Source organism: Salminus brasiliensis, chromosome 3, assembly GCF_030463535.1.
Source record: "Salminus brasiliensis chromosome 3, fSalBra1.hap2, whole genome shotgun sequence".
NCBI lineage: Eukaryota > Metazoa > Chordata > Actinopteri > Characiformes > Bryconidae > Salminus > Salminus brasiliensis.
This window is the reverse complement of record NC_132880.1, coordinates 44217036-44234072: the sequence shown is the minus strand read 5'-3', so window position 1 is coordinate 44234072 and position 17037 is coordinate 44217036. Positions and strand designations below refer to the sequence as shown.

At 42.1% G+C, this 17037-nt stretch overlaps 2 protein-coding genes across 3 annotated transcripts in view; both read left to right on the top strand.

Annotated features, from left to right (window-relative positions):
- Positions 1–2595, top strand: part of myo15aa (myosin XVAa) — a 43233-nt gene extending 40638 nt beyond the window's left edge. The window contains exons 60-64 of the mRNA XM_072674912.1: positions 442–575; positions 1661–1794; positions 1912–2045; positions 2148–2288; positions 2494–2595. Coding sequence (XP_072531013.1) covers positions 442–575; positions 1661–1794; positions 1912–2045; positions 2148–2288; positions 2494–2595 — 645 coding nt within the window. The remainder of the gene's footprint in view (positions 1–441; positions 576–1660; positions 1795–1911; positions 2046–2147; positions 2289–2493) is intronic.
- A 1869-nt stretch (positions 2596–4464) lies between these two features.
- Positions 4465–17037, top strand: part of llgl1 (LLGL scribble cell polarity complex component 1) — a 47155-nt gene continuing 34582 nt past the window's right edge. For both annotated transcript variants that reach the window (XM_072676335.1, XM_072676334.1), the window contains exons 1-2: positions 4465–4703; positions 11427–11524. In XM_072676335.1, coding sequence (XP_072532436.1) covers positions 4623–4703; positions 11427–11524 — 179 coding nt within the window. In that variant the 5' untranslated portion in view covers positions 4465–4622. The remainder of the gene's footprint in view (positions 4704–11426; positions 11525–17037) is intronic.

The window sequence follows — 17037 nt, the reverse complement described above, 5'->3', positions numbered from 1 at the left end:
AACCTCAACGTTCAATGATCGGTCAATGTAAAACGATTTTACTTCAAGTCATTTTGGAGCATTTCTATTGGTCCATTCATCACAAAATGTTGGTACAATGGAAAGACCAATTACCAGAAACACATGATGTCAAAAAGTGAACACAGCAAAGATGGAGATACAAGGTTTTTGTATGACAGGAACAATATTCATAAAATTAGAATGAAAAAAGGTCATTTTGTATCCAATCAGAACAGTGGGATCTGAAGACCAACAGAACACACTGCCCTCTAGCGGCTGGAGTTTGAACGCACTATAAAATGAACCACTGTCTGCCACCAATTTTTACATTACAACTATCCATTAAAAATCAATACTGTGTTTTAGAGAATCAAGTATTGTAAAACGATTCTTTGATGTAAAATTGGTTCTTCTCATTGAACTTGTTCTGTTATTCTGCAGGTTGCTCCGGACTACTTAAAGGGTCTTCTGAATGTTGTGCCACAGGGGAAAGCAAATGAGCAGCAGCTTCAGCAGGTGGCAAAATTGGCTGCCCTGCAACATCGCGCCAAGGACTCTGTCTATCTTCCTTCTGTGTAATTCACCAGTCACTCACCTTACATTCTACCACACCTTACTGTTGATCAGAGGTTAAGGGTCCAGACCTTAAATCCAGTTTCCGGTTCTGGATTACGGAATTACTAGGAGTTAAGAGATGTTTTCCCTGTTCTAGTTCACTCATGGAGGGGCGGATCATTAGCTGATGAGTTGGATTAGTTATATTAACAGCTATACACCTATAATGGTTCTTCAGTGTTCTTAGTGGCTTGGCCTTCAGGCATGTTGGGAGATGGGATAAAGCAAAAATGTGGACCTTTCAGTGGGATGCAATGGCTGGATTGAGAGCCACTGACTGCACGCTGTTCACTTTTCCAGTGGTGGGTCGTGTACAGCATACAGAAGCTTTCAGCATTTTTGCTGTATGATTAAAGAGATGTCCAGCATGGCCTTTGTGGCTAATAATGTTTTAGAATGTTCAAATGCAACAATAATATTTACTTTAAAAATTCACCATTTTTTACGCAATATGGACAAAAGTAACCTTCTTATTTATATTTATAGAACTGTTTCTACTGTCCAGGGAAGAGGGCTTTCTACTAGATTTTGGAGAAGCAATGCTGTTAGGATTTGATTGCATTCAGTGAAAAGAGCGTTAGTGATGTCAGGATGTTGGATGATGCTTCACCACATCTCATTCCCAACTCCCCAGGTCCCCCCAGAAGTATTGGATGGAGCACCATCCAGCATTCCAGAGAACACAGTTCTTCCACTGCTCCACAGATCAACGCTGGGGAGCTTTATACCCCTCTAGCCCATGCCTAGCATTAGTTGCCATGGTGCCAATAGTTCATATTTATCTGCTCCAGAGAGTCCTATTCTATTGGCAATACTTGTCCACAGGGACTACACAAAAGCTCTGTGTGTGCATTTGCACATCTGTGTCAGCAATAGGTGCAACTTAAAGTAGTTGAATGCATTCATTAGAAGGGGTGTCCGCAAACATTTGGACATATAGTGTGTATATATGTGTGTTTATACTGGAGGCCAGTTATGCAGGTTGATGATAAGCATAAACTTCTCCTGTTCGATAACTGGCTCTCTCCCTGCTCTTACCTGTAAGCCATGAGGTCCAGGAGTGCATTCCTGCCCAGCTGTGTGTCCAGCAGCGCCCCCAGCAGTGGTTGAACATGGTGACCCAGCACATGCAGCAGATCCAGGCACTCAGCCCCCATCAGGCCAGGGCCCAATTCCTGGGTGAGGATCTCCCAAACTCAGTATATTACTATGAGATCTAGGTAAAGCGTGAATGTCCATGTGAGTGTCCAGGCTGCTCTGTACTTATGAGCACTGCTTTATATTTTGGTGCTACAGGACTTGTAAGCGCCTTCCCCATGTTTGGCTCCTCGTTCTTCTACATACAGAGCAGCAGCAACAGCTCCATTGATTGCCCCTGCATTCTGGCTGTCAATCAGAATGGACTGAACTTCCTAAACAAAGAAACACATGTGAGTAGAGGAACAAGATGGCAAGGTATTAAACGGATTCCCCGTTACACTGGGAAAAAGGAAGATACAGCTCATGACCTGATGACCTGTCTTGCTCTGCAGGAGCTGATAGTGAAATTCCCCCTAAAGGAGGTGCAGTCCAGCCGCACTCAGAGGCCTACAGCTGGCTCCAGTTACCCTTATGTTGAGATAATGCTGGGAGATCTAATGTCTCAGCGCATCACACAGCTGCATTTAGACCAGGTACGATCAGTAGATGGTACATCAACAGTCAATATGTGAAGGAGAGTAACTGGGATCTGGGGAATGGGATGATGCATGAGGGTGAGGTCAGTGTGAGCAACTGCTTTCTGAGTACTAAGTGATCTGTGTGTGTGTGTGTGTGTGTGTGTGTGTGTGTGTGTGTGTGTGTGTGTGTGTGTGTGTGTGTTTGTGTGTGACTTTGCAGAGTCTGGAGCTGTGCCGTGTCATTGCCATGCACATGGAGAACATGCTGTCAGTGCGGGAGAAGAGACTCACCCTGCCTCCCAGCGAGATCACTCTGCTTTAATAAGCCTTCAAACAATCTCTCTCTCTCTCTCTCTCTCTCTCTCTCTCTCTCTCTCTCTCTCTCTCTCTCTCTCTCTCTCACACACACTCACACACACACACACACACACACACACACTTAATTCAGATTTCTATTCAGTCTCACTTTAAACTCACTCTAATCTGATTCCTTGATTTAACATCGCGCCATCACTACCTCACACACCAACAGGCCATGGGTCCACTCCGTAAAGTAGAACACAAGATATGAGCAGCCCTGTGGCATGAATGTCTATGAGCTTTCTTAATATGCCATGTTTCTGCTGCTGTTTCATAGATCAGTTGCTCGTCTGTCTAAATGTACATAATGTATGTGTGTGTCCTTTTCAAACTATTGTGTCTGAATGTAAAAAATAATTTTTCAAATTAAATTTTTATAAGCTACCAAACTGTGGAAGCTTTTATATGATTTATCTGATATTTTTATTCATATTGATGAATCACTCCAGATTTTCTGTTTTGAGCCAAATACAGAAGCATATTTTATTTTGGAGTCTTCTTTTTTCACTACTGGATTAACTCAGATTATCAGATTATTATAATTAGTTGAATAATGATTAATCCTGACTCCCTAGTTGGCCAGAAAGAATGCAGTACATCAGTCAATCACTACTATACTGTGTACTGTATGTGTAGCTGCACTGATGATTGTGCTGCTGATGGTGGTGTATCATTAAAAGGCAGTGTAAAATGAGGCTGTTACTTTACTTAAAGATTTGTAAGATTTGTAATTAGTTCAAGTATTATTGAAATACTTAATATTTGTAAGAATATTTGTAATTTAGCTTTTCCATTTTCTCTTTTTCAATTTTCTGTTGCAGGGATGATTTATTAAAATAAGAAAACTGATTGTCAAATCAAAGGAACCATTTATTAAAATGACGGAACAGGTTATCAAATTGAGAGAAACATGTATTAAAATGAGAGAACAAATTATTAAATCAAAGGAAACATTCAACAAAATGAGGGAATGGATTATTCAATCAAGGAAATCATTTATTAAAATTAGGAAACAGATTGTCAAATAAAAGGAACGATTTATTAAAATGAGGAAACAGATTATTAAGTTAAGGGAAACATTTATTAAAATGAGGGAATGGATTATTCAATCTAAGAGAAAATGTATTAAAATTAGGAAACGAATTGTTAAAAGGAACGATTTATTAAAATAAGAGAACAAATTAATTAATCGAGGGAAACATTCAATAAAATGAAGTAAAGGATTATTCAATCAAGGAAATCATTTATTAAAATTAGGAAACGGATAAAATGAGCAATTTATTCAAATTTGGGAACAAATTGTTGAATTGAGGGAACGATTTATTAAAGGAGGGAATCACTAATGAAATCATGGGAATGATTTTTAAAATTAAGATAACATTTTTTTATTAAGGGGGATAATGTATTAAAATGGAAGGGAATAGTTTATTAAATCCAGGGAATGTTTTAAATCTCTAAATAATATTATTCTACCTGCTTTTAGGAGCTCTGGATGAGGGGGCTGAGCTTTGTTGGACCCCTCACATCAGTCTCAGCCAATCTGTTGTCTAACCTCTTAAACCCCTACATCTGAAGTCTTGTTAAGCGGGCTGACCTCACCGGCGTTTCTGATTGGTCGCTAGAAAATTGGCTCTGACGCCTGGTGATTATTGTCAGCGCCAGTGACGCTCCAGTCCAGGGAGTCCGGACCTGGTTTTGGGTGCGCAGTGAGCCTGGGGGCGTGGTTTAGCGGATTGGTCGCGGATTCCCGTGCTGTGATTGGACCTTTACGCCTTGGTTCCTGTGAACTTGCCCTGTGGTCAAACGGCATAAACACACAGGCGAATAGTTGCTCTGCTTTGAGGAGTGGATACCAAAGAGAGCGCGAGCGAGAGAGACGGGCAGGCTGCATGGGAGCGCGCTGGTTGTTTCTTCAGCATCGATCCAAACCTTCAAGGAGTTGAGAGTCTGAGGCGCTGCGGGCTTTGAGGACCTTATTTCGGCTTCAGGATGATGAAGTTTAGGTTCCGACGACAGGGGAACGACCCCCAGAGAGAGAAAATCAAGCAGGACCTCTTTGCATTCAATAAGGTAGGTGGGATATGGGGGGTAGGCGTGCAGTTAAACGCTGGCTGAGGGTCGTGAAGTGCTCCCTAGTCTGCACGGCTTTCTGTGGCTGCAGAGGAATTGTGCGTGGTCAGCTGCGGCTCGTCACAGCGTTCATTTTAGGTGACCGACTGAATGGAAAAAAGTTGGTTTAAGCGGTCGTTTGCAGTGTTGCCCACTCAGTCTTACAACACAGCCTGATTTGCATTGGTGTATCTTTACAATGTCCCACCCACATATCCTAAAAAAGCCTTAAAACGCCTTAACATTCCCAATGTATCCAGTCCTGCTGTTCCCAGTAAACAGTCACCACTCTGGCTGCACCACAGCCATGCTGTTATTCTGTTGTCTGGCTCTGGGACAGTGTAGGAGTTGGTAAAACGGGCAAACATGCTGACCCAGCATGGTTATACCCTAACTCAGCTTTAATTAACCAAATCTGAAGTTAGATAGCTTACATTTCTTGTCCAAAGTGACTGAAACCCCCCTTTAAAACTTATCCTGCGCTCTTCCCAGTGAGCAGAGACCCCTCTGGCTGCACCACACTGCTGCTGGGTCTGTGCTGCCCGTCCCTGGCAGTGTAAGAATTGGTAAAACTGGTAAGCACAATTAACAGGAGAGAGAGAGAGAGAGAGAGAGAGAGAGAGAGAGAGGTCTGGGATGTGTCTGAGTAGCATTTATTATCCAAATGTCCTGACCCAAATCTCCAGCTGGTCCAGTACAGCTCTTCCCAGTAAACAGTCACCACAGCCATGCTGTTTTTCTGTTGTCTGGGTTTGAGACCGTAAGAGTTGAAGGGGCAGTGTTGGCTCAGAGGTTAGAGCGCTGGGTTATTGATAAGAGGGTTGTGGGTTCGATTCCCGGGCTTGGCAAGCTGCCGCTGTTGGGCCCTTGAGCAAGACCCTTTACCCTCTCTGCTCCCCGGGCGCTGGAGTTGGCTGCCCACCACTCTGGGTGTGTGTGCTCATTGCCCCTAGTTTACGTGTGTGTTCACTACCACAGATGGGTTAAATGCGGAGGACACATTTCGCTGTACACTGTACAGTGATCAATACGTGCACCTTTACCCTTACCTTTAGTTGGTCAAATAGGCGAAATCGCTGAACCGAGCATGGTTATACCCTGATTAGCTCTCCTTCTCAACTTTAAAGGACCAGATCTGAAGTTAGGTCACATTTCTTGTCCAAAATGACCCTCTGAACCCAGTAACCAGTCACCACTCTGGCTGCACCACTGGCCGTGTGCTGTCTGTCTTTTGCTGTGTAATAGTTGGCAAAACTGGCAAAGGCACTGAACAGGGTAGGGTTCCACCTTAATGGACACACATCACCTCATCCGAAGTCCTATAAGTCAGCGTCCACAATGGAGAGAAGTATGGGACATATCTGTACAATGTCTTGTCCACACATTCAGAACTTTTCCTGTAAATAATCACCACTTCAGCGTTACCACAGACATGCTGTCTTTGTGCTGTATGTCCCAGATAGTGTAAAATGACAGACAGACAGACAGACAGACAGACAGACGGACGGACAGGACAAGCTTGTTTAATTTTTTTTTGTTACCCAAATTGCCTGAAAATATTTATCCTGGTAAAAATCATCCTGTGCTCTTCTCAGGAAACAGTCGCAGCTTGTGCTCTCTGTCCCTGACAGTGTAAGACAAGACAACCATATTTACCATCAGTGTTTGACACAGCTGGAATTTGTCCTCTGCCTTTAACCAATGCCATGCAGTGAACACACACAATCACACTAGTGAGCAAACGCACACAGTGACCGTGTGCACAGTGCCCGGAGCGGAGGGCAGCCGTGGTTGCAGCACCCAGGGAGCAGAGAGGGTTAAGGGCCTTGCTTAGGGGGCCTGCAGTACTGGCCGCTTGCTGAGCACGGGTATCAAATCCACAACACTGGCATCATTAGCCCGGTGCTCGGGCTTCGAAGCCAAAATCCGAAGTCAAATAATGAGTGTTTGCTATGGAAAGGGGTCTGGGATATGTTTGTGTAACGTGTCTGAATAAAATTCCCTGTGTATCCTGTGGAATGTCCTGTGGTCTTCAGAGTTACCAATCACAACTTTGGCTGCACCACATTGGTACCATCTCTGTGCTGTCTGCACGATTAATTACCAGAGCATTTACCCATCACCTGCCTCTCTGAGCTTTGGGATTCGAGACTCATCTGATGTCATATAAAGGTTGAACACAATGGAGAGAGGTCTTGGAAGTATGCCAGGCAGTAAATTTTCCCACCTGAGTTGTACTCTTTCCCCAAGGGCAGGAGCTGGCTAGATTTGTTGAGCTACGTTATGTAATGGGACAACTAACATCATCATTAAGATAAAACGGTTCACTCTGGCTCAGACGTGAGAAGGCTGGGCCCCAAGATGCCTGATATCATTCTAACAGTGCGCTGAGGAAAGATTCTGCCCCCATTCTAGTTGATTTCTCAAGCTTGCTGTAGAAATGGTATTATAATTATGCTTGCATTAATTAGGTTGATTAACCAGTACTTTGTGAAGTCTCTTTCTGTTCTGAAAGTCCCTTGAGGGGGAAACCCTGACTGATTGGAATTTTGCTTTGTTCCGTACAAACTGAACTGAAACGGAGAGAAATCGCATTTCAGAAAAGGAGAACCGACACTTATTTCATTTGAATTGTAAATAGTGTACAGTTCCTTCATCTCCGTCTGAGGCACCCAGCAAGCAGTACTGCAGTGACCGGTCTGGTGCGCTACATAGAGAAGCGAACACATGGGACTTTAGTCATGTTATGTCAGTCATGTTAAAGGTCTTTGATCTCTGCAACTAATGACAGTGTACACTTTAACACAACCTACAGTGTAATATTCAGCATAAGTCTCACCTAACCCCATAGGTGGACATTGAAAGGGGTGGGGTTGATTGTTGTCATAGTAAAAATGTATGAACCGTGGTCAGTTGATGCAGTATGCAATTGATTGATATACTTTCACCCAAATATGTACTGGCACCGATCAGCCATAACATCAGTACCATTAAGACCAGTGCTTAGTAATGAGTAGTGGTTGAGTAGGTTGAGCATGAGGGCTCACTTTTTAGATGCTCGGTTTTAAAATAATTTTTAATTATTTGTATATATTTTTTAAAGACCAATATTTGGATCAAGTAGTGCTGGGCAATATGACCATTTTGTTGTATTATGATCAATTTTGTTATCGTGGGACATGATGTGCTTTTATGAGCTTATTGTGGATAATGGCAGTGCTAAGAGAGCACTGATTAACAGCACGTTTCGTTACAAAGAGTGTAATCAGTCTTATTTAATTCAGTGGAGTGCAGCGTATTTAAGTAAAAAGCACGATACTCCGTATGGGAGCGTATTTGGTGGTGAATTATGCTGTTGATGACGCAATGATGACAAAATATTGAGAACTACTGTAAAAAATGTCAGACAATATTGTGCAATATTTTAGTATCAACTGATAGTCAAGCTGTCGGTGTTGGAAGAGGTGGTATTCATTAAATTCTGCACAAAGGTCATCGACCCTGATCAGCCAGAACATTAATACCACCTGCTTAATATTGAGTAGGCCCCCCTTTGTGCTGCCACAACAGGTCTTCTAAAGGACCTCTAAAGGTGTCTTGTGGCATCTGGCATCTGCATTCATGGGTTGCATCCATGAGCCTTAGGTGCCCATGACCCTGTCGCTGGTTCATGGGTGTGTTTATTTTATTTAATTTTTTTTTTTCTTGGAGCACTTTTGGCAGGAACTGACCACTGCATACCTGGGAAAAACCCTACATGATCTGTCTGATGTTTTGGAGATGTTCTGACCCAGTTGTCTAAGCATCACAGTTTGACTCTAGTCAGAGTGGCTCAGGTTCTTATGCCATTTGTCCTTTTTCAAACATCTTCAATAACTGACTGTTTAATATGGCCACTCCTTAAAAGATGCTACTGTAGAGTGTAGTGTATTTACAGGATCAGTGGTGCTAATGTAATGGGCTGATCGGTGTATATTCTGCATCAAAATAGTCTGTGATGGAGGTAAACATGATCAGTTTTATCCACTTTTATATATATTTTCAAAACATTTCATTATAATTTTTTTATTTACATACTTAGTAGCACTTTATATGGAAAAAATAGCTTTTTTAGTCTTTGGAAGGCTTCAGGGTTGTGCAACGGGGGCTGGAGTCCAGCTCAGTTTGCTGATTTCCCTGCTTGAACAGACCTACTAAACCTGGCAATTAACAGGTGAGCTGAATCAGGTGCTTGAGAAGGAAAAACACAAAACTGCAGGAATCCAGCCCTTCAGGACTAGAATTGCCCACCCCCTGAGCTGTTTTATTTTTTGGGGGGATTTGCTTCAAAATGGTGCTAAATCACAGCCGCCTGAGAAGGTAAATAAAATATTGTTACTTATTTAAACAAGTCTTTAATCAAGAAAGTTGCTGTTATTGTGCACCAAGGATGAATCGATCTGATTCTTATCAAAATGATCTGATTGGATGATGGCCAAGCATGTTCAACGTGATGTTGTTTAACTATGTAAAGTAGTATGTTTACGCTTTGCATTAACTGCTGTAAACACACATCGGACGCATTATGAAAGGATTGCAAATAAAGCCTTCGAACCACATTCAGAGGGGGTCAGAGATGCAAATGTAAACGTGATCCGATTTATGTATCCGAATACATCGACCACAGCGGTTAGAATTACGCAGTGTGATCCCTTGTGGTCGAAACGGCCCCTTGCATTCTCTCATGGATCTGTTATGGGAATGTGCAAGCTGTCCAAAGCATTGTGGAAAGCCCCACTGTTCCTCGAAACCGTTCATGGCCTTCGGGAGTATTACCACAATATCACCACAGCGCTCTTCCACCTCTGGGCTGAACAGAGATGATTTTCTTCTTCTTTTTTTTTTTTTTTTTTTTTTGGGTTGTTGCTGTTGATGTTTTTCCCCCTGGCGAGCGATCGCAACGCTTTTCCACCAATAGAGTTAGTTGTCTGACGTTGTGCGTGAAGGAATGACAGATTCTGTATCTGTGAAACTAGACACAATTTCCCACCAGTCTGGAAATCAGTCATGGCACGAACCACTGCAGAAATCACAACAGCTGCACAGCTTCTCCTCCACCAGTGCATTGCAGGGATTTGCTGCCTTTTTAAAAACTTTTTCTTAAGGTTTGATTGTTATATATGTTCAGTAGATGGTGAGAAACCATGTATATGGCCACTAACAGGAAGACCAGGGGAAAGTAAAAATTGGATGTGGTCTGGATCTCACTGACGGCGGGGGTGTGGGGTGGTCTAAACGGGAACAACCAGAGTGCATCCAGATACTGTCTGGATTTGAAGCATGTTAATGTGAAGTGTGAACAGCCTCAAAACGTCAGTGTTGCATCTCATCCAAAGTTGGGCAACAAGGGCACTGCAATTTAATGCAATTTAACTTTATATAGATATAATAGTCATTATCTGATTTTATTTATTTATTTTCTTCATACATACATGAAGAGCAATATAATAGCATTATCTTTATTATCCTATATACTGGATTGCTGGTTTTATAGGTTTTATATAGGGTGATCATGCTGCCTCTCTTTCCTGGATGTAAATGTAAAAATACATTTTAAATTTGTGCAAGGATTTTTGATTTCTCGTTGGAGGTTGATCCTATGGTCTCCACAAACTCTGTGTGTGGATTCTTACAGCTTTAAACACGTCTGTTTATGTCCTGCCTTCTCACCACCCCATTGGTCTTCATGTACATACGTCGACAACAACCATTGGCCAAACTGCTTCCCACCCCGGCCGACTGACCATGGCATAAAATGCTAAAACACAAATATAAATACACATCAGTTTGACCTTACTGGACTATATTTTTATTGACTTATTCATTTGTTTGTTGAAAAAAGACATCTAACAGCTATCTAACAGCTATCTAAAAAGTGCTATTTTTTTAAAGTGTTTTTATTTATTTATTTTTGCAATGAAAGGAGGTGACATGGCAATTTAGGCAGTTAAGGCTATTTAATAGTTTTGGTAAGTAAGTGAAGGTTAATGTTAAATAATATTCAATACGTGTATATCCTTATGTATATATTTATATGTATTTAATTGTGTTTCTTTTTATATTGGCAAATTTCTTTTTATTTAATTTTCATTTAATTTATTTTAATAGACTTTCGCAATTTGTCTAGGCACTGACATAACTAGTCTTGGTTTTTGAGTAAGGTGTTCTGACATTTTACCTTTAGGAAAAAGAACAGCGACTGACAGGGTGACGCCGTCTGTGTGAACCTGATGAGGCCTTGTGTGAGAAATGTATTGGGATGGCCCAGTCATTTATCATGTCATGCTTTGTCATCTAGTGCAAAAGCCCCTGCCGCCCAGTTAATGCCAAGCCCTCGTTCCTCTCGTCCGGTCTTCTCATCTTCAAACCTGCCTCCCTTTGCCTAGTAATGCTCACATTGTGCTCTGGTAGGACATCCTCTGCCAGATTGGGCTGATTGTATAGGCCTACTTAAGTAATGTTTTGCCTCATTAGTTGTTCTGTATGAGACTCTGAGTAATTAGACAGTTTTTGATGTTGCCCGTAAAGTTCATCCTGCTGCCTCATTATAATGGAGCATAATGAGATGTCAAAATGCTGAGCTGGTGTGTCCTCGCAGTCTGACTACAGCAAGTGTTTACTATTTTTTTTCTTTCATCCTTTCAGACTGTCGAACATGGATTTCCCAATCAGCCGAGTGCTTTGGCTTATGACCCAAAACTGCAGCTTATGGCCATTGGAACAAAGTCCGGAGCCATCAAAGTGTATCCTTTTCAAACAGGCTGTATGTATATGTCCATCGGGCTGTGCAAATGACCGGGAGTGTTATTGGGGGTGGTTTGGACATCACTGTTCGGTATAGGGTTTCTTTTCAGTATAAGGCATTAGGCTGTGTATTGTTGGTGGGTTTTCATTATTATTATTATTATTATTATAATTAATTAATTAATTATTTTATTTATCCCCCTGCCCCGCCTTTTCACACACTTTCTTTTTCCATTCTTGTTTCCGGCACCTATCAAGTTGAACTAGGCTTATGGAGTTTTGTTAATTTGCTAATGGCTAATGACCAAATCTTTAATTTATTAAAAATGTATGTGGCTGTATGTGTATATGTCCATCCGTCTGAGTTCTGGATGGAGTATAGGATTGTGTAGTGTGAAAACCCACCTCTACCCTATATGTACGTCCTGGTGAGTGAACACACAGAATGCAGGTTTTTGCCAAAGGCCTGGAGGAATCAACCTACTTTACTTGATCATTTGCTTTTTTCCACTTAACTTTTATTTTATTTTTTTTTTATTCCTATTAATTCTATTCTAATTTATTTTCTTAAAGCATTCACTGAACATGACTGACTGATGGCATACTTTTGAACAGGTTCTGAGCTTGTGGTTCTCTTAATTAGGGCCTTGGTACGTATGCATACAATGAGAAAGTGGCCTACTTTATGCTTCGTTGATGACATTTAATTACTGAGCTTCTACGGCTCTCGATGAGGACCTTTTCTTCCCATAGTTTTGGGGTTTGGGAAGTCGGTTTGAGTCCTCTCCCACTATTCCCATTGTGTTTTGTGTTAAACTGGGCTTTAAACACATCTGAATCCTTTTTCCAATCGAGAGGACTGGGGTTAGATGTGTTCCCAGAGTTGATATTAGTAGTAAACCTCGCCCTGAGTTGGATGCTTTTGGAGCTGACATGCTCCAGGTCACAGTGTGGATGTTAATGCTCCCAGGGTAAAGGAATGTTTAGGAGGGTGTAATTACTCCTATCAGACTGCAGTGGTGGAGACTCCCTTGGTGACCTGTGATTTATCTGGTCCGTTTGGACTGGGGTAATCGGCGTGGACAGAATCCTGAGAATGTCCTCAGCATTTGTTTTTCTAACGCTCGGCGAGCAATGTGTGCATGCTGCAGAATGTGTGAGCTCCTCTGTCCGGGTCAGGAAGTTCTCTATGCTGTTGTAATGGTGGGCGTTGTGAGCACAGTGCAGGTCTTTGAGCTGCAGTAAGGCTCAGTTAAAGGAGGCTGGTGCTGTCAGGCACAGCCCAGCTGCCAATCATTGGCTGTAGGGCCCTGAGTCATTCTCTAGACTCTGGTGGGCTTTGGAGGAAGGCAGTGTCCTTCAGCATTCAGTCATTGGTTAATCCAAGATAGGGATATTGATGCTTGTGCTAGTATTTGTTTACATATTGTTATTTCAATGAGACACTATGTCCAAAGGTTTGTGGACATTCCTCCTAATAAATGCATTCAGCTACTTTAGGTTGCACCCATTGCTTGTCTAGTCCCAATAGGACTCTCTGAAGCAGATAAACATGAACTTATTTGCACAACGCCAGGTCTGGTCTAGAGGGTTATAAAGCGCCCCCCCCAAGCATTTAGTGTTCTCTGGAATGATTGTGCTCCATCCAGAACTTTTTGGGATGAGTTGAGGGTGAGGTGGGGGTGGTGACCATGCAACATCGTGGCCCCACTAACGATCTTGTCCTTCCCTGGACAGTATAGACAGTTATTAAGCAGGATAAACAGAAGAAATGGTGACTGAGCTAGTGTCCAAATACTTTTGTCCATATAGGGCGTATGTAGTTTTAAATAAGGTGTAATATTTTGGCTTCTTCGTCAAAGCATGTGGCTTAGAACTGCAGGTATTGCAAGCAATTGATATGGTGTCTCTTCCAATAAGAGTAGGTAGTGCTGGGTAATATGACCTCAAATCAATATTGTGATTAACATTTTACCTCAGTTATGATTAATAATTGTTGTTATAAGCTGCTGGAGTTGTACAGTTGGCTCAGTTTTTGAGTACTCCTTATTGCTTCCATGTCGCAGACTGGACGGGGGCGGTGTCATTATTTATTTAAAAATAAAAGTCGGTAGGTTTTTGTGTTGGACAAGGAACTGTGGGTTCAGATGAGATAATGAGCTAATGGTGACTGGTTCAGTGCTAGAGGCTGAATGAGACTGGATGGCTTGTACACAAGATCTTTTCTCTTCAGTGGGTGACGTGCCAACTTGCTAGTTTGTCAGAGAAACACATTGCCGGCTTGTTTGGTCTCTGGTAAGAAGCAGGGTTTTGATCTTCTTTATGGAACCACTTTTGGTTCCATAAAGAAGCATATTTCTAAGTGTGAAGAACCTTTTTAAAGGTCACTTGTAAAATGCCTTTACTAAGTCAAAGGTTCACAATCCCATATTTTCCATATCTCTATTGTAAACGGGGTTTAGATCGCTAGCTTGTGTTTTTTTTAAAATTATTATTTATTTATTTATTTTAAACAGATTAACATATCAGAATAATAACAGATTAAAATGTTATAAAAATAGATAAATAAAAAAATTCCCAACCCTGCCACTTGGCTACCCTCGATAACCCTCAACTTGTACATAATGAGAGAAATGCAGTTCTCATTTGGGTAAAATCCCACCACTACTACCTGTCCATCCCCAGGCCCAGTCTGTCTGTCTGTGGCAGAAAGCTCATTCGTCAGCTGCTGCTCTGACGAGAAGGCGAGCGGGAGAGTGGCATGGTTGATAGGTGGGAAAGGAAGAGGTTGTTCTGAGGTTGGCTAATGAAGGGGTTGGTTTCGGGAGCATTTCCTCTGTCTGGATACACATGGGCGTGTAGTGGCGGTGAGAGGGGTGGCAGGGAGACGGAGGATTACGGGTTCAGTTTCTTTGCCCAGTGTTTTAGTGGCCTCTCGTTAAAGGGTTCCCTCAGAAGACCCCCTCCATTTATGCTCTCAGCTCCAGGGACCACTGCCATCATAAATCATGGTTCAGAATGTTTGTGAGAATACGCGATACGCCTGCGGTAGAGGAAAAACACAACAAAACACAGAGGTCTATTATTGGATGTCATTTTTGACCTTAAGATGTTGTTTTTTCTTTCGTGGAAATGTGACGGACATCGTGTCAACCTAAATTTGTTTAGAAACGGACTCCTTGCAGGCTGACGTGGGGCTCATCTGACCTCAGATAAAGCTGCTCTCATCCACCTTGATTTATTTAGGCAGCAAAGGCCTGTAAATTCCCGTCCTCAATCTCTCGTCTTTATCCTGAACCTAGGATGCCTTTCTCACCTGCTTTAAAGTGTTTACTGGTAAAGATGGGTGGAATGATGATCTTTGCTGTCTAGGAGGTTATTACTGGCTTTGTAAACTTTGTAAACATTACAGTAGTTTTGTAAAAATACAGTAGTTACGGCCTTCTGCTGTGAACGCATTTGGACACCAGATGTGTAGTTTGCACTTCAAAGACGGGATGGCAGTAATCTGCTTGGATTCACTGTCATGGTCGTCCATGGTCAGCAGTGGACTCCACAGCAGGGTTTGGCTCTGGTCTGAAGAGTGTCGTTGATACAAGGTCCATCATCTGTCCTTTTATAAAAACTACATTAGTTTTTAGGTTAGGTCTCAGATGCCAGGACTTTCCTTATTTCTCATTTCTGAGTTTGGATCATGTCATATTAGGTTTTGGGTAGTGGTCCAAGTCCAACTGTGACTCGTGCCATCGATGAAAGGGTTGTGTGAGCAAGAATGTGGTGATACAGTTTGTATGGCGATTCAGGGTGTAATAATTGGAGTGTGTACGTGTTATACTGTCGCTCACAATCATTACCCCTGTATCGTCATATATATAAATATATTGTATGTTAAACAGTGAGTGTGAGTGTGTAATATTACTTATTATATTATGTGTATATATTTTGTGTTCATAAAATGAGGACTCATAGTATGAAAAACATTGGATTCAAAATGAGAGACAATGAGGCAATGTGTCATATTAATATTAAACACAAATGTTCACCAGAAGTGACTGGACTAAAATAATATAAAATTATTATAGTAAAATTGGGCAGATATATAATTGGATGCGTCATGAAAAATTAGAACAGTGCAGATTTTCCTTTTGATCAAGCAGCAAAAAGGCTGGATCATGAGGTTGTTATAATTTGACATATTGTGCATGCGCAGCCCTACATCTATGCATTACTCTTTATGAAAGTTTTTTTTTTTTTATCCAATCAGAACTGTGGGATCTGAAGTGTATAACACTGCCCTCTAGAGGCCAGAGTTTAAACAAAACCCAGAATGAACCACTGTCTGCCACCGATCTCATTAAACCGTTCATTAAAAATCAGTTCACTTTTTAGAATCGATACAGTATTTCAAAACCCTACAGCTGTTCCGATAGATCAATATTTTCTCACACTCCTAGTCAGCGATACAGTATTCAGTGTTCGGTTATGTCATGTAAACATGAGCAGTCTTTGAACGGCAAACCCTCAGACTTGTTCAGTCCATGTCTTTTGTCCAAGTGAGATGTTTGTTGGTGTCTCTTTTTGTTGCTCCAGTTGGATTTTGTGCAAACACGATGAAATACGAGCTTGGCTGTTCATAAACATGCCTTTGCTCCAACCGCAGATTGAGGCACAGGGCAGGGGACTGTGTTGTAAAGCTGAGGGGGAAGTGTGTGTGCGTTTGGGATGAGAGGGGGAGGGATAGTAAGGGAGAATGGAAAGTAATGAGATGTCTGGAACAGAAGGGCTGTTAGAGGAACCGGGTTCACTCCTAAAGAATGTATGCCGTCTTGCCCCGAGTTCACCCTCTGCAGTAAGAGGAGATTCTTCCGAGGCTTTGTCGCTAGGCCAGGCCTCTCTGAAGGCATCTTTTGAGGCTGTTTCCAAGGCCACCGCTCCAGCAGCCAGATAATCGGGATGCGCCGCTGCTTTCCAGCGCTGAGTGTTTTGGAGCGTGATTTAGAGAGCGCCGCTGTTTGTCGTTTAACTGTCAAAACGGTGCCGGGCGACTTCTGCTTTGGGTTACGATGATGCCAGAACGAGGTGCTGTCTCTGGAAAGAAGAAAACCTTGTCTTCAGCTCTCATGTGGGCAGTTTGTCATCCAATTTGTCGCTCGGGTTAAAATTTGCAGTAGTAACTGCTTCCTGACAACTATCATAGCTTTCTCTTTTGCATGTATTTGCAGGTCTTCAGGATGTAACTGCGCTGATCTCGCACGACAAGCGTGCTCCACAGAGACTTGACGAGATCCTAAAGAGACGTTAGCCTAAATTATTACTTTTACACACTTGCGATGCTCTGTGTTACCCGATTCTGCCCTTATTGGTATCAGTCCGTCATAACAAAGTGTTGGTCCTCCTCGTGTCACCAAAATGTCACTCTGAGAAGTTGAGACATGGACTCCATAAGGCCTCTGAAGGGGTGCTGTGGTATCTGGTGTCAATACGTTAGCAGCAGATCACTCAAGTCTTGTAA